The sequence below is a fragment of the Dama dama genome, chromosome 16 (genome assembly GCF_033118175.1).
Source record: "Dama dama isolate Ldn47 chromosome 16, ASM3311817v1, whole genome shotgun sequence".
NCBI classification, from domain to species: domain Eukaryota; kingdom Metazoa; phylum Chordata; class Mammalia; order Artiodactyla; family Cervidae; genus Dama; species Dama dama.
This window is the reverse complement of record NC_083696.1, coordinates 13,488,448-13,512,295: the sequence shown is the minus strand read 5'-3', so window position 1 is coordinate 13,512,295 and position 23,848 is coordinate 13,488,448. Positions and strand designations below refer to the sequence as shown.

General features: G+C 43.6%; 1 protein-coding gene across 1 annotated transcript in view; it reads right to left on the bottom strand.

Moving 5' to 3' along the window:
• The window catches only part of FRRS1L (ferric chelate reductase 1 like), a 28,675-nt gene extending 5,584 nt beyond the window's left edge, over positions 1-23,091 (bottom strand). The window contains 6 exon segments of the mRNA XM_061163232.1: positions 58-836; positions 2,960-3,206; positions 7,403-7,541; positions 9,630-9,714; positions 22,703-22,988; positions 22,990-23,091. Of these exon segments, the coding sequence (XP_061019215.1) occupies positions 664-836; positions 2,960-3,206; positions 7,403-7,541; positions 9,630-9,714; positions 22,703-22,988; positions 22,990-23,091 (1,032 nt within the window). The 3' untranslated portion in view covers positions 58-663.
• Between the last annotated feature and the right edge of the window lie 757 nt (positions 23,092-23,848).

Below are 23,848 nucleotides of genomic sequence, written 5' to 3'. Positions count from 1 at the left end.
CTTACTAGTTGAGAAGATATTTCAAATAAATCTGAACCATTTTCAAATCACTGTTACCTCCATCATTCTCCTCATGAGCTGTATAAATATCTAAAGACCTTCATGCTCTGTGGAAATCTGAAAGTTCTTCTGCCTAGAAGGCTGACTGTGAATTGGGCCGTCCAGCGAAGTTCTCTTTAGCATTACTCCAAATAACTCTCTTGAACTGTAGTTGGAAGAGTGAAGGTTGTTTAGAGACACAGTTTCTAAGCCTGGCTTTCTCTGCTTCGCTATGTGTTATATGACTGTGAGCAGCCAAGGCTACCTGGCAAAAGAGTCACAAAAAGAGTGTCTTCTTGGGTCTCAAATTCCAATCAGTGCAATAATGATAGCAATAATCATTTTTGTCAAGCTAACTCAGACATGTTGTAAAGCTCAAGTAAGAAAACATATTTGAAAATGAGTGCTTAGAAAAGTTTCAAGTACTTTCTAAAAAATGTGGGTCATTATTAAACAACACTCTTCAATTAGAAAAGAAGCTTGCTCTTTTTTTCCAAAAGCTGAATCATCTGTGTCTTGTTTTTGTTTTTTAACATAATAGAAGCTAAAATAATACTGAATATTTCTTTAAAAATATACTAAAGGCTTTCTAATGCATTGACTCTGTTGGCTCTGCCACTGTGGTTAAGGGGTTCCCATCAATAAGTAGAAGGTCAGAGCAACAATTAGAAGCAGACAGAAAGGAGAGGAGAAGGTCTGATAGGCAGCCGATGGCATAAAAATGTCCTCGTACTTGTAAATACTGACAACACGCTCTGAAGTCGGTGGTGAGTCTATATCATGTCGGGTGATAGAGCCTTTGAGAAGAAAGAAAGAAAAAGGAAACAGCAAGAGAAAAAAGGTACAGATTTAAAATGATACATGCAAACCACAGAAAAATGAGACAAATCTTCAAAGAGCTGCTATTTTTTTTTCAAAAATATTTTTAATATTAATATATGGATCACTAACAACTCCCGACCGATACCCTTGCAGATGGAAGTCTATCGGATGTAAAGTGGTAGCCTGCCCAGGCCAGATCAGAGAGGATGTGCTGTGTGTCTATAAGTCGGCATGTCTGTCTGGCAGAGTGGAATGGAGTGGTACGAATAGGAGAATTAAAATACCAAACAAGTCTTTGGACGGAAAGCATTTTTTGAGCTGATTAGAAGAGGAAAAAGGGAAAGGCTATATGTAAAAGCTGCTTCATAAGCTAAAATTGATGGGAAGGGCCTGACCTTTTGATTAACCAACATGAAACTCGGGTGAGGGAGACATGCCCATGAGTTCTGAGCAAAGATCTCCTTGGAAAACACGCCTCAAAGGCAGGGTTTTGAAGGTACTGTCTGCCAGGGAAGCTGTACCATACTTGACATGCCCAGCCCCTACCCCAGTGTCCATGCTGGCTCTCATTAACACAAACCAAACTCCTCAGGTTGGCAAGAGATTTTGTCTCAACGGGTCCCACTCTCCTCTCATTCCTAACCTCGCTCCTTGGTCACCTTTGTGAATTCCCAGGCTTAACCGTGTACCTCCAGTTTATGCCCTTCTTGAGAGACATCTAATCCCATATCCTCCCTTCAAGGCTCAGCTCACAGTTTATCCTCTTTGAGAGACGTTAAGAGGATGAATAGGGTTTGATCACCAGAGAGGCATTAGAATAGTGTTCACGAGACAGGAAAAGCACAAGCCTGTCTGTAAGGTAGGCATGCGTCCGTCTTGTTTGGAGATATTGAGAACAACGACAGGATGCTGAGAGTGCTTATCAGGCAAAGTCTCCAGTGTTGGGGAGGGCTTGGAATACTGGGCCATGATGCCATATGTGTAAGAAGATGACCTTCTGAGGTACAGCACTTGCCAGCAATTTCAAATACTTGTTTTCATTTAACCCTTACAATAATGCTATGAAATCATTATTATCCTCATTTTAGAGAAAAAGAAATTAGAACTCAGAATTTAGATAAAAGCTAGATACAGCTACCAAGGGGCAGAATCAACACTCAAACTCAGCGTTTTAGATTCCAAACCCCATCATTTAAAATAAGTTCATTTCTCCAGCCTAAGACATAGTTTATTTCCCAGGGTACTAAGAGTAATCAAAAATATAATTGCAGATTCATTGTCAGTAACCTGGGAAATAAGCAAATGGAAAAGGGGTCACAAATCTGGAGGCATCCAGATGTTTTCCCAACTAGAAACAGGCAAAGAAAGGCATGAAATTTCCAATCAATCACTGGCAACAATTTGAAGGAAAGAAAAAGATCATATTAGGCAATGGATGGAAAAAAAATAGTGAAAGTATCAGTCACTCAGTCGTATCCAACTCTTTGTGACCCTGTGAAATATAGTCCACCAGGCTCCTCTGTCCATGGAATTTTCTAGGCAAGAATACTGGGTAGCCATTTCCTTCTCCAGGGGATCTTCCTGACCCAGGGATCGAACACAGGTCTCTTGAGTCTCCTGCATCAGCAGGTGGATTCTTTACCACTAGTGGCACCTGGGAATCCCCCGAGCAGATTCCTTAAGCTCTCTAAAATGAGGATAATTCCTACAGTTCTGGACATGGTGAGAAGTAAATAAGACCATTGTGAGAAATAGAGTCCATACACCATATACAGCAGACATACGATCTGTTTCATCAAGCCATAGCTCATCATAGATTATCTTGTATTTAACTATGTTAATTTAACATAACAACTAAGTTAACCTGTAAGTTAACTATTAACCTTCTTGCTTTAACTATACATGTGTATAGCTTGTCCCATTCTGTGTTCATGTGTATGGTAAGTCCATTACTATATTCTGAAGGCAGGATCCTGTCTCCTTTTTCTATGTTATACAAAGTGCTCATCACTTTCTTGGAAATAATGACTCCCAGTCAATAATGACTCAAGCACAGCAGTGTCTGGTGTTTAATCCAGATGCCAAAATGTAAGCTTACCCTGAATGGCTGGACCCCAAGCAAACAGGTAATACCAACTCAAATGCAGATCGACAATCGTTTCATCTCTGGGAACGTTTACAGGCCGTTTAAATCTGCAGGTGACCCGATTGTTCTCAAAAACTCCTTCTTCATCTCTGGCAGGGTTTCTCTGAATCTCCTTTGCCCACTGGCCTACATTATAGAAGTGCTGTATGCGGACCCTGCCATTGTCATCGTGGACACAGGCCATGACATCGTCGCCACCCTGACACAAAAGATGATGGAGAAAAAAGTTAAAGGTGCATCTTAGGCAAACTCTTCAGCTAGAGAGAAATTTCACTCCAAAATATACATTCCATGACCTCTGTAATTGGAAGTCCCACCCCCAAAATTGTTTAAAATGCCATTAAAAAGCTTTAATCAAGTGACCAGAGTTTGCACCACTATATCTGGCATTGAGTGTCTCCTCATGGGCCACTTAGGGAAGATTACATCACCAGCTCTCTAGCAGTCCTGCCAAAAACACAGATACTTAACCTAATCATGAGCAAACAAATCCAAATTGAAGGTCATTCTACCAAAAAAAGTGGCCTGTAACCTTCAAAAGGGTCAATATCATGAAAGACTAAAAAAGAAAATGCTAAAACACTGTTTCAAAATCAAGAAGAAGACTAAAGATATTGTCATGTCAACACATGACAACTAATGGTGTTCCTAGACAGACCCCTGAATCATAAAATAAAATTTTCTATAAAGCATAGTATTGGGGCAAAGGGCAACTTTTGATAGTGGACAGTGTATCTGATAAAACTACTGTATCTATGTTAAACTTCCTGCATTTAATAAATTATATAATGAAAAAGAATATCCTTGATCTTAGGAGATACCCGCTTAAATATTTAGGGATAAAGGGTCATGATACCGTCAATCTAACCTCTCAAGTTTGTAGAAAATAATAAAAATAGTAAGTAGTAGAAGTCAGAGGAGTAGCAGCAGTTGCAGCAGCAGAGAGAGATAAAGCGCGTACGGCAAACGTTACTGTTTGTGAAAACGTTCTGGAACCAGATGGTGGTGGTTCCACACCAGGAATGTAGTTGATGCCACTGAATTGTATACTTGAAAATGGTTAAAATAGTAAGTTTTAGGTTGTATATGCTTTACCACAATAAAAATTTATGATTTGGGGAAACATATATATAGGAGTTTATTAGATGACTCATTGGAAAAGACCCTGATGCTGGGAAAGATTGAGGGCAGGAGGAGAAGGGGATGACAGAGGATGAGGTGATTGGACGGCATCCCCAACTCAATGAACACGAGTTTGAGCAAACTCTGGGAGATAGTGAAGGACAGGGAAGCCTGGCATGCTGCAGTCCATAGTGTCCCAAAGAGTCGGACATAACTTAGCAGCTGAACAACAGGTGAAACATATATATATATATATATAGATATATAGATATATAGGAGCTTATAGTCCTATTGCCAGCATCTGTTGGATCATAGAAAAAGCAAGAGAATTCCAGAAAAACATCTACTTCTGCTTCATTGACTATCCTAAAGTCTTTGTGTGGATCACAACAAACTGTGGAAAATTCTTCAAGAGATGGGAATACCAGAACACATTACCTGCCTCCTGAGAAATCTGTATGTAGGTCAAGAAGCAATAGTTAGAATCGGACATGGAAAAATGAACTGGTTCAAAATTGGGAAAGGAGTATGTCAAAGCTGTATATTGTTACCCTTCTTATTTAACTTATATGTAGAATACATCATGCAAAATGCTGGGTTGGATAAAGCTCAAGCTGGAATCAAGATTTCCAGGACAAATATCTGTAACCTCAGATATGCAGATAACACCACCCTTATGGCAGAATGCGAAGAGGAACTAAAAAGCCTCTTGATGAAGTTGAAAGAGGAGAGTGAAAAAAACTGGCTTAAAACTAAACACTCAAAAAACGAAGATCATGGCATCCAGTCCCATCACTTCATGGCAAATAGATGGGAAAAAATGGAAACAGTGACAGACTTTATTTTCCTAGACTCTAGAATCACTGCAGACGGTGACTGCAGCCATGAAATTAAAAGACACTTACTCCTTGGAAGAAAAGCTATGACACACCTAGACAGTGAATTAAAAAGCAGACATTAATTTGCCAACAAAGGTCCACCTAGTCAGAGCTATGGTTTTTCCAGTGGTCATGTACAGATGTCAGAGTTGGACCATAAAGAAGGTTGAGCACTGAAGAACTGATGTTTTGAAACTGTGGTGCCAGAGAAGATTCTTGAGAGTCCCTTGGACAGCAAAGAGATCAAACCAGTCAATCCTAAAGGAAATCAGTCCTGAATAATCATTGGAAAGACTGAAGCTGAAGCTCCAACACTGCGGCCACCTGATTCGAAGAGCCAACTCTTTAGAAAAGACCCTGATGCTGGGAAAGACTGAAGGCAGGAGGAGAAGGGGGCAACCGAGGCTGAGATGGTTGGATGGCATCACCGACACAATGGACATGAATTTGAGCAAACTCCAGGAGGTTGCAAAGGACAGGGAAGACTGGCATGCGGCAGTCCACAGGGTCACAAAGAGTCGGACACGACTGAGTGACTGGACAACAACGACAACGGTCCTACTCCTGCAACTTGTCTATCGGATTAACATTAAAAAAAAAAGTTCAAGGTGTTTATCAGCTATAAGAAATGTACCCCTCTGTGGAGAATACTGATAATGGGAGAGGCTCTGCGTGTGTGGGGACAGGGTATATGGGAATTTTCTGTACTCTCTTCAATTTTGCTGTGAACCTAAACCTCTCTAAAGAATAAAATCTAATAAAGAAATCAGCAATGCATTATTTCCACAAAAAAAAAGTCAATGACTATTACAAAGAGGTTCCATGTTGCTTTTCCCATGCATCAGGTTTTGAAAATTTTAAAATCTGTGCTTCTTAGAGTAATAGGAAGAGAAAAAGAAACCTAGATTTTAAAGGTCTTTAGATAGCAAAATGTCAAACATGAAATGTGGATGCTTCTTACTCAACCTCCCTCCTCTGAGCCCCCTAATGGTAACAGCTGCACCATGGATGCAAATCCATTCCTGGACAAGAAATGGTCAGCTGCACTGCAAGCCAGCCTGTTGGATGGCACACAGCCACTCTTTTTCCCATTGACCCTGAAGTAGGAGATAAGTGATGTAGACTAGTATCCATGCAGTCTTACCAGGTGGACCCATTGTTTTGCAGCCTCGAATGAGAAGCTCATTCTTCTAGTGACCTCTCCAAAAACAAACTCAATGGAATTTTGATTGCATAGCCTGATCCCCGAATCTCTTCTTATGACCCACCTATAACCCAGGTCCAATCCACTGGCAAAAGCCTGTCAGTATTACCTTCAAAACTTCTGAAACCTGGGCCCTGCCTACCACTCCTGCTGCCCTCATCTCACTCTAAGAGCCTCAAAACAGACCAGGTGAAGAGAAGCATCTTATACAAAAAGCAGCCGCACATGCAAAGGTTCAACGGCCTGAGAAAGTGTGGCTATTTGGGAAGCACCTTGGCACAATGCCTGGCAAATGATGAGGCTCTGAAAGAAAGGGGAGAATGCGGCAGAGGACAGAGAGACGCAGAGGTAAGGAATGGACAGCAACCTGGGTTCCTGCCTGTTCCCGGCCACAGTCCTTTCTGAGGGCCAGATGCATTCTTGACAATGTATGGTGGTGTGGAATGTTGAATTTCTGGACCCAATTCTTCACTCCGCTGTTGTCGTATTATATATCTACACCTTCACAAGGCCTCTTGGTTGGGAAGGATACTTCTCTGCCCTTTCATTCTGGGCTAGGCTGGGTGGCTTAGTCTGGGCAATGGAATATTATTACCAGCAGATGTGATGTGAACACTGGTTTGAAATCAGCTTGGATGACTCTTGTGCTTCTGCCTCTGCCATGAAAAAAACATGCCTTGGGAGCCACTGGTTCCAGAATGATTAGACAATACCTGAGTCCAACCCATGGACTGGAGCCAAAAGCAACTGAGTCCCAGCCAGTCCAGACACATGTGAGCAACAAATCAATGCTGACTGTTATCAGCCATGTGGTTTGGTGGGGCTCTCTTGCAGCATGACTGTGGAATTGACTAATGAATACAGGTACCAGGAGATATCCTGTACTCTCATAACCAACACTTCCTTCTCCATTTAAAATAACTTTAATTATTATTATTATTTTTTTTAAACTTGTAATTGGAGAGCCATAACTAGTATAATCGCTATCACGCTGTGATCAATTTACTTGCTTGGAAAAAGAAAATCAAATACCAGGAATTGGCTTCTCCCATTTAAAAACGGCACGGAAAAAAAAAAAAAAAAAAGCGGCACGGGCGCTTAGGGAAACATAACCATGCTCATTCTCTAAAATCTAAAGTGGTACTGCAGACTGAAGACAAAAATCACCTTCCACCATGATTTGTGTCTTACCATTTTCTTGTCTGAAGAGAATCCAACTGCTACCCAGCCATCGGTGTCTGCACTCAGCTCAAATTCCACATCAGCCCCTATCATCCGGTAGCTAAGGAAGTAGTCGCAGGTCTCTGCATTACAGCCGGGTTTGCCATATCTATAGGATATACCAAAACAGGTATTACTGCTTCCTCCTCTACGTATTCAAAACACATTAAGAGAGCATCTCTGTGTCAGGCAGGATGCTAAGCAATATGAATCAGATCTCTGCTACCTGGGATCCCAAAATCACAATTTCATTCAGGAGAGACTGCGAAGATGATCTGCTCCTCTTTATCTATGTACAAAAGAGGTCCAAAGATGAGAAGGGACTTGCAGAGTGAATCAAGCTGTGGCATGGGCCTCAAGTCCTAGCCAGGGTTCTCTACATCTTATTAGAGTTTCTCAAATATTCACTATTACCAAATTATTTCTGACTCCTTTTAGAGAACAGAAAAATCCTGAGTTAATAATTTACATATTTAGATTGCCATTTCTTTTCATTTACAAATTTTCGATTATTAACAAAAATGGACAAACTGAATACAGATTAAACTACAAAACCAGGACCTTTTAAATTCATAGCATTCAGGGGATAAATGATGTGATTGGCTGAAACTGACTTCCTACTTACCCACCCATGTACAGAGTCTGATTGTACTCTGTGGGGTCCTTATTTTCAGTCTGCATCTTACTACTAGACACAACTCCATTCTCCTCCACTTTTATTTGTTTGAACTGCTCCAAAACCCTTATACATACAAGGCACCAAACGAATGCCTCATTTATTTATATTCACTGGATGTGAATGCATCATTTACTTTAAAAATTTGCCTTTGCTCTATCAAGCTGCTTGGGGCTAATACAATTCAGACACTAAAGTAAGATGTTTATCCAGATAATCAGATTATGCATTCGTTAATCCATTTAAGGAGCATCACTGAAATGAAAGCATGAATTTAAATTTTCTTACAGAGAACTTGTGGATCCTTTGAGGATCAGCAAGCCCTAGTTTTAGGAATACTGCCTTTCAGAAATGACTGAAAACTACAGCAATGGGTGGGATAATCTAAGCTCAGATAAAAGGTATCTAAAGGTACAGGATGCAAGGCTGCTAAGTACTGATGGAGGAGGGAGACAGGGAACATGCAGCTTTGCAGGCAGATACCCTGGGCAGCTGGCAAGGGGTGTAAGCTCAAGACCACAGGAACTCGAGTGAAAAAGCTGAAAGGGGTGAGCAAAGCTAAGTGAGTGGGCCAGAAAGCAAGTCTCCCTGAAGCCAGCAGGGCACTAAAACTCCTTTTCTTCTCAAAAATATCCCCTAATCACCAGAATTATTCACTGCTGGCTATCTTCCTCAATAATAATAGTATCATTAGATTTTTTAAAATTCCTTTGAAATACTCATACAATCCAAAAACTCAAACCCTCTCTATTCAGTTTTTAGTCCTTGAACTTTGAGTCCCGAACCACAAAAAAAAGAAACCACATTCATTGCAATGGCCATCAAAATCCTTACTCAAGGACAATTTGTTTTTGGAAATAAAGGACTCAAAGAAAAGGAGGCTTTCCCAACAAAGCAGAGCTGTCTAGATGGAAGGCCACTGTCTACAATGCTGTTTTCTAGCTCCAGTCTATCACATCTAGATAGAATACTAGTAATAATCAGGCACTACATCTGAAATACCTAGCTAAACACTATAATCAGTGCGTACTGACTAGCTAGGACCATATAGCTATCCACAGTCATGACCATTGTTTTAAAAAGGAATTGGGTCTTAGACACATCTGATGGGTTGGCCCAAATGTTCGTTTGGGTGGTTTTTCCATAAGATGCTATGGAAAACCCAAATGAACATTTGGGCCAACCCAATATTATTGCCTGTCCTGCCCACACCCGTGCTGAATGAGCAGAGACAAATTCTGTGTCATATAATTCTTCTTCATACAGCCAACTGGTTAGACCCCCGAGTCAATGGCATACAGTCATAAATGAAGAACCAGATAAGTAAGTTCCAGGGCCAAGGGGCGTGAGACAGCTCAAGGCCTTTAAGACTGCAACCTTTGGAAACAGGTTACATCCATGCTGAAATTATGAGGGGTGCGGGGCCCCTGGTGAGAGTGAACTGCATGCAATTTAAATACTACCTTGAGAAGCAAATCAAAGTCTTAGTTTTAAAGTTCTCCAACTCACAGATCTACCAACCTAAAGCAGCCCTTAGTCTTTCCACAGTCATCCACTTTGATTTTGGCAAATGGATCCACAGGAGGAGCAGTTGGGAAAGGGTAACCTGGCCAGTGAGAATAAATAATGGTTAGAAAATCCAGGACAGCGTTTCCAATGAGAAATGCTACTTTTTAGTAGGTTGACTATTCTCTATCGCACGAGTCTAGAAACGGTGAAGGCCTCAGAAAAGAGCTCAGTTGATGCCTAATCACCCTGTTCATGAGGGCAGGTATGGGGCACACATCTTTGAACCCAGCCTACGTGTTAACTGAGAAAGAGCTTTCTCCTCATTTATAGGTAGGGTGCCTGGAGGCATTGAAAGAGGACATAATATCATAACCACTGGCTCACCAGTGTCCATCGGAAGCATGAAAATAGAATTTTATACATTTGCTCTAAGAGAAAGAATGAACAATTCTCTATTTGATAGCAGAGGCTTTCCATTTATAGCTATATATTACAATAGGATCTCTCCATTTCTGTGAACTTGTTTTTCATCAAGCTGTAGAGAACATTTTCATATCTCATATAAATCTGTTAATCACATCATTTCATGCATCCCTCTTGCAAGATGACTTAACATCATAATGCATTCAACCACACATCAAAGGAGAGCCTGCACTGTGCTTCCAGTTTGTGACCACAAATATTCTTATTCTAGGCTGTTCACTCCACATACACAGGAAATGTGTGTGATTCATCTGGTATTCTCTGCCCAGCACAGTGCTTAGCACTGGACATTGAAATGATGATGCAATGAATAAATTAAATCACCCATAGATATTAGGCAATGCAAATCACTTTTTTTTTCTTTTTCTTTTTTTGCAAATAACTTTTAAAAAACTACTGTTAAGCTTTTCTTTTCTCACTATTCTGAAGTCTTTTGTGGTTTGTAATGCTTTTTTAAATGAGGTTTTGTTTACTTTGTTTCATTAAATTACACTTAAAATCCAACAGGTCACACTTGCCTGGTTTATATCTGTGCATTTTCTGTTCCTCTCTACTACCCGAGATCTCTTTTAATTGGAAGATAACTGCTTTACAAAGTTGTGTTGGTTTCTGTTGTTCAATGTGAATTAGCTATAAGCATACATATATTCCCTCCCTCTTCAGCCTCCCTCCCACCCCTCCTCCACCCTACCCCTCTAGGTCAACTACCCTGTATGTTGATCACATGCTAAAGTACAACCCTACATTTTCACCATCCTTAAGTACTTGGGCAAAATGCATTACTTTTTCTACTTTCATGCTTATTTTATGCTAAGTCCTACGTCCACTTCAGTACTACAGAGTTCTGCCTTGGATGAGTTTTTATCTTGATATTTACTGAGTTCAATGCTACAACTATGTCAAGCATCTTCCTATAGGTTCTTCCTTTTAGCTTTCACTACAATGCCGTGGCCATTTTTTTCTCAGGATATTTATCCAGGAATGCAAAGACTACTTATGTTTAAGATTCTAGAGGTGTCTGAAAGAGACAATCCCATGTAATGTTGTTTCTGACTAAGGTTCCCCATCTTCTTCCATTATACTTTCTAGCATCTAGAATAATTCATCAGCATACAGCAGATTTCCAGCTCAATAAATGCCAGTCATTATTATCCTTGGTTTATAATTACTATTACATTTTAAAACCATTGGGTAAGATCATCTCTAGAAGAATGGGTTTCTAAGCTCCAAGTAAGAGCAAGTTTTAGAACAAAGGTCACTTATAAATGTACTGAACTAGCTTATTTAGTGTTGGCAAATGGCTCGTTTCTCGGGTTTTTTTTCTAGCACTGATTACCTTTTATCTCATATGCTTCTAAATCTTGGAATGAGAACTTATGTTGTCAAATGAATTTCGGCATCATTTAATAATGTCACGTTTCTCTCATTTTGTTAAGAAGTTTTTAAAAGTTATTTAGTTTTGGCTGCAGTGGGTCTTTGCTGCTGTGTGTGGGCTTTCTCCAGCTGCAGCAAACGGGGACTACTCTCCAGCTGCGGTGCATGGACTTCGGTTGCGGTGGCTTCTCCTGTCGCAGAGCACAGGCTCTAGAGCACGTGCGTTTCAGTAGTTGCAGCACGCTGGCTCAGCAGTGGTGGTGTGTGCGCTGAGTTGTCCTTTGGCATGTGGAATCTTCCCAGACCAGCAACAGAACCCATGTCCCCTGCATTGGCAGGTGGATTCTGAGCCCCTGGACCACCAGGGAAGTCCTGTAAGATGCTGTATAATAAAGAATTTGATGGGTTTTTGTCCCAGGTTCCTGGGAGGGAGGAATACCCTAAATCCTTGGAATTTTCCAGTGGGTCTTTGTTATTCGTGAGCCCCTTGGGATCACACCTGCATTTATGACTCAGGATGGGCGCTGGTCAGTAGGAAGACCAAACACATGGTTACAGGTTTGGGGCGTTGAGCCAGCCCCACCTGGGACAGGGGGGAGGGGAGTGTATGACTGCTGAAGACTGAGTTCAATAATGTAGCTAATGATTAAATCAGTCATGCCTAGGTGATGAAACCCCAACAGAAACTTTGAACCCTGAAGCTGAATGCAGCTTCCTGGTTGGTGAACACACTGAAGTGACAGGAGGGTGACACGTCCTGATTCCATGAAGAGGAATATTTCCTTCCAGGACAGGACATGAAAACTGCATTTGTGGGCCCCCAGACTCTGACCTGTGTGCGTCTTCATTGGCTGTTCCTGAGTGTTCCTGAGTTCCTTGATACTAAAACTACAATTGTATGCATAGCCCATTTCTGAATCCTCTGAGATATTCTAGTGAATTACAGAGCACGAGGGGGATTGTGGGTGGCCCTAAGAAGAAGTGGAAAGAATACACAGAAGAACTATACAAAAAAGATCTTCATGACCAAGATAATCGCGATGGTGTTATCACTCATCTAGATCCAGACATCCTGGAATGTGAAGTCAAGTGGGCCTTAGGAAGCATCACTACGAACAAAGCTGGTGGAGGTGATGGAATTCCAGTTGAGCTATTTCAAATCCTGAAAGATGACGCTGTGAAAGTGCTGCACTCAATATGTCAGCAAATATGGAAAACTCAGCAGTGACTATAGTACTGGAAAACGTCAGTTTTCATTCCAATCCCAAAGAAAGGCAATGCCAAAGAATGCTCAAACTACCACACAATTGCACTCATCTCACACGCTAGTAAAGTAATGCTTAAAATTCTCCAACCAGGCTTCAGCAATATGTGAACCGTGAACTTCCAGATGTTCAAGCTGGTTTTAGAAAAGGCAGAGGAACCAGAGATCAAATTGCCAACATCCGCTGGATCAGATCGTAGAAAAAGCAAGAGAGTTCCAGAAAAACATCTATTTCTGCTTTCTTGGCTATGCCAAAGCCTTTGACTGTGTGGATCACAATAAACTGTGGAAAATTCTTCAAGAGATGGGAATCCCAGACCACCTGACATGCCTCTTGAGAAATCTGTATGCAGGTCAGGAAGCAACAGTTAGAACTAGACATGGAACAACAGACTGGTTCCCAATAGGAAAAGAAGTGTGTCAAGGCTATATATGGTCACCCTGCTTATTTAACTTATCTGCAGAGTACATCATGAGAAACGCTGGGTTGGAGTAAGCACAAGCAGGAATCAAGATTGCCAGGAGAAATATCAATAACCTCAGATACACAGATGACACCATCCTTATGGCAGAAAGTGAAGAAGAACTAAAGAAAGTGAAAGTGAAAGAGGAGAGTGAAAAAGTTGGCTTAAAGCTCAACATTCAGAAAACTAAGATCATGACATCTGGTCCCATCACTTCATGGTAGATAGATGCAGAAACAGTGAAAACAGTGGCTGACTTTATTTTTCTGGGCTCCAAAATCACTGCAGATGGTGACTGCAGCCATGAAATTAAAAGATGCTTACTCCTTGGAAGGAAAGTTATGACCAACCTAGACAGCATATTAAAAAACAGAGACATTACTTTGCCAACAAAGGTCCGTCTAGTCAAGGCTATGGTTTTTCCAGCAGTCATGTATGGATGTGAGAGTTGACTATAAAGAAAGCTAAGCACTGAAGAATTGACGCTTTTGGGAAATGTGGTGCTGGAGAAGACTCCTGAGAGTCCCTTGGACTACAAGGAGATGCAACCAGTCCATCCTAAAGGAGATCAGTCCTGGGTGTTCACTGGAAGGACTGATGTTGAATCTGAAACTCCAATCCTTTGGCCACCTGATGCGAAGAGCTGACTCATTGGAAAAGACCCTGATGCTGGGAAAGATTGAGGGCAGGAGGAGAAGGGGATGACAGAGGATGAGATGGCTGGATGGCATCATCGACTCGATGGACATGGGTTTGGGTGGACTCCGGGAGTTGGTGATGGACAGGGAGGCCTGGCATGCTGCGGTTCATGGGGTCGCAAAGAGTGGACACAACTGAGCGACTGAACTGACTGACTGACTTGGATTGGTAGCCAGCTGGTCTGAAGTGAGGACAGTCTTGTTGCGGACCATGCCCTTTAAACTGTTGGGGTCATGAGTGCCAGAACTGAATTTGAAGACCGCAACTGGGTTTGGTATCAGAAGATAAGCAGAGCAATATTTTATTTTTTTCCTGAAATTAAATGATCTCCCTATTTGGGATAAAGTATGTTGGGACCACATGGCAATATTTAAGCTCCTGTTTCTCAGCTACAGCCCAGCCTATACAGTCAGCTCCAGGATGGGCTAGGACTCTGCAAACCACATTTCTCCTCTGCCAGCTGGCTAGCTTCTGCCACAAGGAAACATTAGAGGGAGGCTGGGAGGCAGGAGGATCTGCCAAAATCAGACCATTTTTTCCTGTTTGACTGCTGTCCAATCAGCAAGTCCTCAGCAACTCCACTTCATCCTTGCAGTGGCAATTGATTTGAGTTTCCAGCCTTTTTTTCTTTTTCTTTTCTAGCTGTTTTCTACACTCCCACAACCAGCCTCATCAAAGGAATACCCATCATTAGCTGGGCAAATAGCCCACTCTCAGAGGATGGGTGAACCTCTGGGTTGAGGTCCCTTGTCTGAGCTCCCAGGTTCTCAAAACCTCAAGCCCTTTTCTCTGCTCCCTCAGCCCCAGGGCTGGAAGCTGCTTCCCACAGTGACTTTCTCTGAGCTCCCTTTTTGCTTCTGTAGTCCCCCAATACCTTCTCAGACAGCTCTCTGGGCTGGTCATCTGGGTTGGTTTTCAAAAAACTTAAAAAATTGGTTTCTGGCTTTCCTATTGAATCTTTGGGTAGAGACTAAATGTATTAATTAATACTTTTGGGTAGAGACTAAATGTATTAATCCTTAACTACCAGTACAATGTGTTTGTAGAAACCACATCTTATTAGCAGTTGTCATCTTGACATCTAGAAAATGATATTCAATAGGATCTATTTTGCATGCATTGTACAATTTTATTGGAAAACTATTTTGATTGTAGAATTCTAATTTTAAGTATCCTGGGTGCACAGAATGAATGATATTTCTCTTCATTTACAGAATACTCCATTGAATGGATATACCACCTGTTTTTAATCCATTCACAGGTTGACAGACAGTTGGGCTGTTTCTACTTTTTGGCTACTATGAATAATGCTGCCATGAACATCTGTGTACAAGTTTTTGTATGAACATATGTTTTCAGTTCTCTTGGAGTAGGACTGCCATGTCATGTGATAACTCTTATGTTTAACTTTGTGAGGAACAATCAAATTATTTTCCAAAGTAGCTGTACCATTTTACATTCTTACCAGCAATGTATTGTGGAAGGGTCCTTTCTTTAAATTTTTATAGTCAGCCTAGTAGGTGTGAAGTGGTATCTTGTTATGATCGTGATTTGCATTTCCTTAATGATGAATGAGTATAATTTCACATGCATATTGGTTATTTGTGTATCTTCTTTGGAGAAAGGTCTATTTAGAGCCTTTCTCCATTTGAAATAGGGCTAGTTGTCTTTTTAATGTTGGGTTGCAATGTACTAGCTTTTAAATCTCTGCTATGTCTAGGCTTAATGAGCTTCCCAGGTGGCTAGTGGTAAAGAATGCACCTGCAATTCAGGAGATGCAGGTTCAATCCTTGAGTCAGGGAGATCCTCTGGAGAAGGAAATGTAACCCACTCCAGTATTCTGGCCCGGGAAATCCAATGTCCACGAAGAGTTGGACATGATTTAGCGACTGAGCACACATACACGTCTAGGGTTATTTCCCCTTTTTCTTCCATTCCTAACATGGTCTGTCTTCTCTTTTTCTCTCTTGATCAATTTTGTCAGTATCCTATTGTGATAGTTAATTTTACGGGTCAACTTGGCTGGGCCAGGTACCCAGATATACAGTCAAACAATATTCTGGATGTTTCTGTGAGAGTGGAGAGTGTTTTTGGATGAGACAAACATTTAACATTTTAAATCAGTGGACTCTGAGTAAAACAGATTGCCTTCCATAATGTGGGCAAGCTTCTCCCCCAGCTGGGCAGAACAAAAAGACTGACATTCCCCAAGAAGAATGAATTCTGTGGCAGATGGCCCTCAGCCTTGAACTACAACATTGGCTCTCTCTTGGGGCTCCAGCCTGCCAGCCCGCCCTGCAGATTCTGGACTTGCCAACCTCCAAAATTGTGTGAGCCAATCCCTTAAAACAAATTTCTGTCTCTATTGGTCTCTCTTTCATCTACACACTCTCTCTCATCTACACACACACACACACACACACACACACACACACACCCTATCAGTTCTGTTTCTCTGAATGACCCTTTCATTCGTATTTTCAAAAAATCATTTTTTACTTTTTTGATCCTCTTTGCAACCCAGTCCAGTATTCTCACCTGGAGAATCCCATGGATAGAGGAGCCTGGTGGGCTACAGTCCATGGGGCTGCAAAGGGTCAGACACGACTGACGCGACTTAGCACACATGCACTGAATATTTGGTTTCTAGTCCATTAAATGCACATCTTTATTATTTCTTTCCTCCCATTTTCTGTAGAGTTATTCTTTTCTAACCTCACAGGTTTTTTTGGCATTTCTCCTGTTCCCATATCAACATTTAAGCCCAACCATCAGCTGCCTCCAGGGGTTTCCGCCTGGACATCACACGCGTGAAGCGATTCTAGGCGCCCAACACCTCCCAAATGGTCTTCCTCCTATGTTTTCTGTCTTAGTGAAGAATCCCACCACCCTCCCCAGTCTCCCAACCCCGAAGTCCTAGATTCCTCCACCTGGAACACTTTCTCCACCACCACCCCTTTCATTCCCACTCCTGAAACCCGAGCCAGCTTCTTGGCTATTGCACCACCTCCGATCTGATTTCCCTACTTCCCTTCTAATTCTTCCACTGCCTGCCAGGTTTCTAAAACAGCAATCTGATCTTGTCACAATGCTGCTTGGAGACCTTTACTGGCCTCTTCCCCATCCTCTCCTACACTCAGTCATCTTCCTGAGAAATATGGGTCAGATACCCAGACCGGCCAGCTTCTCACTCTCCCCTTAGCTTTGTCCATGCTCCCACTTTAAAAATTATTATTGGTTTTAGATTTTTTATTTCCTTATTTTTAATTTTGGCTGCACTGGGTCTTCGTGGCCGTGCTCGGTATTTTCTCTACCTGTGGCGCATGCGGGCTTCTCCAGTAGCACATGGGCTTAGCTGTCCCGTGACACACAGTTCCCAGGGATCGCAGCTGCATCTCCAGGGTTGGAAGGCAGATTCTTAACTACTGGACCACCAGGGAGGTCCCTTATTACTGGTTTTTTATGTTTTTGTTTATTTGTTCCTTTCCCTCCATTTTCCGTTTGAGTGCTATCTTTTTTCTTTTCCTCTTTATCTAAAATTAAAATTTGGGTTAAGATCAAATAATATTGGTTTGGGGCCAAATTTTTTTTTCTCTTTCACTTTCCTTCTTCTCACATGTGTCCTATAAACCCCTCCAATAACTATTCTGTTTTGAAGCAGGATGAAAGCCATTTTTTTCTGCCTTCAGCTATTCCTATCACACAAGAGGCACTTATTTTCTTGGTTCATTTTTCCAGGTTCTCTTTTGTGGTTTTCAAGCTTGTCGAACTCACAGCCACTATCCATTCCTCTTTTGCAATCCCTTGAGCCTGTTTTGCCATCCTCCACTGGGTGGTTAATGGCTTCTGGTTTGCTATTTATTGCTTCTAATTAACTCCTTGGATCACAGCTCTCAGGTATTAATTTAGTACTTAATTCCTTGTGAAGTTTTAACCAGAAATTATCTGTTCACATCTCCGAGAGTGATGGCATGCTGCAGCCACTTTCTCTTTCTGGACTGTCTGAATCATTTCTGCTTAGCAGAGCCACACAGAGAAGCGAAAATGTCAAGGGGCTCTGTAAAATGGAACATTCCACCCACGTGGAGTCTGTTCAGCAAAGCTTTCGTCGTAGCACTCCATCACTCAGGAACCTACCGCTCCCAGTGGACTACCCCATCACTTCCAAGCCCCTCTTCTCTAATTTGCCCATGAAAATGCCCCATCCTATCTGTTCAATTGCATTTCCAAGAGCAGGTCAGCACCTTGTACCACCTTATCCATAAGGCCAATCAACAAACCCACCCCGTTCTCTGCTACTTTCTAGCTGTGCGACTTTAGCTACAACATTTAAATCTTCTGTAGGTCACCTCCCTTAATTCTAAAGTGTGAATGGCAAGAGTGTCTAAGTCAGTGTTGCCCTAAAGAATAAAGTTAATATGGATAAGGTACTTAGGACCAGGACTGGCACACTTGCTAAAAGTTAGCACAAATTAGTATTATGATTGGGCTAGATTCATGGAGATAAATTAGATTTAGATTATTTACCACCCCTTCTGTGATTTGTTTTCATTTTATTTTTCTGCCCCCAAACAGTCTATATACTATTTCTACTTTTTCACCGAACAAGGTGATGCGATCTTTGTTCAAACCGAAATACAAATGAATAGATACTGTAGCTTGTACCCATGTTGGGAGGTTGTCTTTTTAGTCTTAGTATATATGCTTCCCTGGTGGCTCAGACAATAAAGAATCCACCTGCAATGCAGGAGACCCAGGTTCAATCCCTGGGTTGGGAAGATCCCCTGGAGAAGGGCATAGTAACCCACTCCAGCAGTTTTGCCTGGAGAATTCCATGGACAGAGGAGCCTGGTGGGCTACAATCCATGGGGTTGCAAAAAATCAGACATGACTGAGCAACTAACACTTTCACTTTCAATGCCCAATTCGATTTTTTTTTTCCAGAGAACCCTCAGAACAGGAGGTTTGCCTGTAATCATGCAATAATCTGTTTTATATTCTATTGTTATTCTGAATACATAGATTCTGGCTTGAGAATCTCAAGGGGAAAAGGTATGAATCATAGGATTCAAGCACCAAAAACTTGTCCAAACTCAACCACAGAGAGTTCAAGAGTCACGGCAGGGTTAGACAGTGTGCTGTGGGAAAATACCTTGCCAAGCAGCAGGGAATGGGAGAAGAAAATCAGGGAAGACTCCCTGAAAGAGGTGGCATTTGAGCTGGGACTGTAAAGGAAGAGTAGTATAGGCTTAGACAGTGGGAGACCCCAAGAATTCTGAAAGCTAGCATCGTTAAATCAAAACATAACTAAAGTTTAAAAAACAAACAGTTTAGGAGGTTATTAGAAACATCAAATTGGCCAGTGTTCACTCTCTGGCCTGGCGGTCTTGCACAATCTGGACACTGGAGAAATGGTCCCTGAACAAGGTAGGTAATGATCACTGGGCTGTCCTATAGTTTCAGGAAATTCTCCATCCCATTATTCTAATTCCCTTTTTTTGATTTCACACTACCAGGCTGCTTTTTTTTTAATTTTTAAAAATTCAGTCTGTTGGCAATTTTGAACCTGAGAAGGGGGTACCCTGCATAGAGAAAAACAAATAGCTCAATCACTAGAAAAAATAACCCCACTTGCACTGACAGAAGGAAAGAATAGTTTAAAGGTACTATTTCCACCTCTTCACTTGCCACTTCCTTCAGCATCAACTAGGCTCCCTCCTTCCTTCTCCACTGAATTCATCCCAGGAGAACTTGCCCATTGCCTCTCATTTTCTGAATCTGTCAACTACTTTAAGTCTTCCCTGGGCCTCCCCATAGCATAGGACACTTCATGATACCCTCTTTTCTTTCGCCTTCTGGATGGGACGCTCTTCTGGGACATCCCCTGGTTCTGCTTCTCCCTCTCTGGCAGCACCCTTTTAAAGCAGTGTCACTGATGATTTCTAAGGATCCTGGGAAAGTCTCTACTCAGACCCACAAGGCTAAAGCCTAGGTCCAGGGTAATCTGGAAGAGATGCTAACCCCTAAGAGGCTTACCCCATAAACATCCCCACTAGCACCCACCAGATGGTTGTAGGGTCAGCCTTTGAAGATAAGCAAAATGGTCAGAGAAAGGAGTAGAATGGACAATGAAGGCTCAGTGAAAGGGAGACAGGGAGTGAGAGATGGTTGTAAAAGAAAGTTGAGTCAGAAAACTCCAGGTATAGGAGATGAAGCTTCATCCAGGGAGGAGGTTGGAACTATCACAGATTTTTGAGGCTTAGAGCCAGGCTTCAGGCAGCATGTGCAGAATGGTCAAGGGTGGCAAGCAGACAAACTAGGAATCTGTACACCGATCCCAGGCCTTTTACCCCTGTAGGGTCACCTCACCCAAGTGCCTCCCCCTTCCGTCTCACCAAAGTCTCTTAGACTTCCTGGTTCAACTCTATAAAGCCTTTCTTAGGGCTGCAGCCCACCTGATGTCCAGTTCATAAAACTGCCTGGACTACACAACTAACTCCATTCTCTGCACGTACAAACTGACATAGAATCTGACCTTGTCCCCCAGTAGAGAACACGTGCCCAGCGAGAATATAATTTCTCACATGCCACCTCTGAGTCACCTGGCCGTGTGCTAAGCAGACTATGAACAGCATCACTGTGTATTAAATGCTTTCAGAAAGAGATGGCTTTTGTATTAGTACTATGTAGTCTTTATTTTGGGGTTGCTTTGGGTTTTTGTGGTTGTGCACAGGCTTTCTCCAGTTGAAGAAAGCAGGGCTTCTCTCTAGTTGCGGTGCGCGGGCTTCTTATTGCCGAGGCTTCTCTTGTCGAGCCTGGGCTCTAGGGTACGTGGGCTCAGTAATTGCAGCTCATGGGTTCCAGAGTACAGGCTCAGCAGTTGTGGCGCGTGGGCTTGGCTGCCCTGCCACGTATGGGACCAGGGATCACACCCCTGTCCTCTGCATTGGCAGGTGGATTCTTAACCACTGAAGCACCAGGGAAGTCCTATACTATGTATTCTTTCTCAGAGCGATAGATTCTACTTCTGCTTGCTGTCCTTCTACCCTGCCCCTGCATTCTCTCCTTCTCCCAGGCCACATGGCTGCCCAGCTAGAAGACTCCACTTTCAAGCCTCCCATGCAGCTAAGTCAAATGATTAGGTTCTTGCCAAAGGAATGTGAATAACAGGGATTTGTGCAACCAGCCTAAAAGGTAACTGCTTATCCTGAACTTCCTCTCTTCCTTATTTCCCCCAGCTTGAAAGAAGACATCCAAGCAACATGACCTCCACACTGAGGAGGACAAAGCCTTAGGGCATGCAGGAACAACAGGGAAGGAACTGAGGTCTTTGAATGACTCTGTGGAACAGAGCTGGCCTACCAGTCTAGAACAGTCAGACTCATGTGAGAGAAAAATAAACTATCTTATTTAAGCCACTATACGTTGGGGTCCCTATTTCAACAGGTAAGCATCTACCTAACTAATCTATTTCCCCAAATCCATTTCTCCATAGAATACAGTTAAGTCCAATTTTTGAACTAGTCATATTCCTTTCCAGCTAAAAGGCTACATTTCCTAGTCCCCTTTGTACCTATGTGTGAGCACATGACTAGGTTGTGGCTAATGAAGTGTAAGTGGAATTGTTTCACGGGCTTTCTGAGTAATCTCTTTATAATCAGTGACCTTCTTCCCACTTCTTCTTTCCCACTGTCTGGAAAGTGAATGCAATGGCTGGCGGTCAAGCAGCCATTTTGGGCCATGAAGTTACATACTAAGAGTTGTGAAGAAGCAGAAGACCAGGATTAGTGTCTCAGATGACCAGTTCTAGACTGCTTACTTCTGTAACAGAGGAACTTCTATCTTATTTGTGTTGTTAATGTGTGTTTGCTGTAGGTAGCTAAACTTAATCCTAAATAACAGATACACCCAGCATCCTATCAGCTGCTGGGACACACAACCTTTCAAACCCCAACTTGATTCTTAGATATTCCTCTTAGCAGAGAAAAGGAAAATCACTTTCCAAATAGTGGAAATAAGAAGCCAGTTTCCATTCCTTCTGAAAAGAATCAGCTTGGCTTTTGTGCTCACTGAAATACTGCCTGTGCAGGAAGGTCTGCGTAACAAACAAAATCGCTGGACCCAGGAGACCCCAACAATGATGGTTCACACTAGGGGTCCATGACATGTGGGAAAACAGTACAGAAGGGGGTTGGAAGTGGGGAAGGAGGTGTGACCCAACTCTCAGCGGGCTGGTCAGCGCGCAGGAACAGAACGCCGAAGTTGGAACACTAGCCACGTCAAATTTAGGTCAATACAGACATGGAAGAAACAAGGCAATCTCTCTTTAAGAGAGGACTTGGGCTTCCCACCAGCTACTCTGATTTCACACACTCTAGGCCAGATGGCAGTCTCCTCCCTTACCATCCGCTACCCCTTCCCTGTCACAGATAGACGCTGAAAACTTGGGGAAAGGGGGTGGGGGGTGGCGGAAGCGGGGGAGAGCGCGAGGGGGGCGGCGAGGGTTGACTCAGCCCCACCTGTCCGCAGGTTCGCAGGACTTGGCTGACCACCTCCCTCCCGGCCTCAGTCTCCCCACCTGTAAAGCCAGCAGCGGGTGGAAGGCGCTGACAGCTCTCCGGGTCTCTTCTCCAGGGCGATGGGCAGGGTGAGCCTTGCGCTCCGTGGTCGGGCCTCGGCTGAGCCAGCGGAGCCTCCATTCGCCTCCTAACCGAGTCCCCGCCCCCCACCCCACTCCTGCCGCCTCCGTCCCGCATCCCGGGCCTCCGCTCCCGCAGCCCCTCATCCTCCCACAGCCTCACCCTCCTCGGACAGGTAGCGCAGGTCGTAGAACTCCCCGGCGAAGGTGCCATAGGAGGAGTCGTGGCGCGGCACGGCCTCGTCGCCGCCCGAGTCCCCCCGCGCGCGGCCCCGGGGTCCCCGGCCCCCTGGGCCCGCGCCATCGTCCGCCGGGCTGGCTGCACAGGCGGCCGGCCCGGCCAGCAGGAGCAACAGCAGCTGCGCCCAGGACCGGCGCGACCGCGCCATCGCTGCGCTCCGATCCCGCAGCCAGGCCGCTCGGGCCGCAGCGGGGGCGCCGCGGGCGCGGGGCCGGGACGGCGTCGCCGCGAGCACGCGTCCGCCCCGCGCCTGCAGCCCGCGCAGCCGCGGAGCCGCCCGCACCCGCCGCCTCCCAGCCCAGGCTGCGCATCCTCGCTCGCTCCCGGAACCTCTGCTTCTTCCTAACATCGTCACCTCTTCGGCCGGACAGTCTCTGCCTCCGTCCTTTTCCCCATTTTTCCTACCTGCCTCCATGAGTCTCTCACCGAACAGATTTGACCCTACTTCACTCTTACTACTATTCAAAAAGTGGTCCACGGCCCTGCAGCATCAACATCCCCAGGTGCCAGGAACGTTAGCATGACTAATCTCTGGCCCCACCGCAGACATCTATCTGAATCAGGATGCATTTTTCCAAGATCCCCGGGAAGCCCCAATATACGTTCCCACTTAAGAAGTGCTCCCCGCGGGGTTCACCTTGGAGCACACCTTGTCCGAGTCACTGCCTCCCCGACTTTGTTTCAACACTTTTTGGTTTATATACAGCACTCGCTATGTCCATTATTTCTTGGGATCGAGATTGGGAAAGTTGAAATAGCAAGACCCCCACTTTATAGATAGGTAACCGAGGTTTTTAGAGCCAGAGGGGAACAAGAACCCAGCTCTTTGGGCTGGATTCATGGAGACTTTTGGAGTGTGTAGTCAGAGGCTGCCCTTGCCCTTGAGTAACATGCCCCCTTCAAAATCAGGCAAGCGGTTTGCTGTTTCCCCACAGCAAGCACACACAGGCCTTAGCAGGCCCAGGCTGTGGGATTCCGGACTTTCCCAAAATCATTCCTGCTGCGTGTAATTCTCTTCCGGTTGTTTACTTTGCCATTCATTCATTCATTCACACCAAGCACTTACTA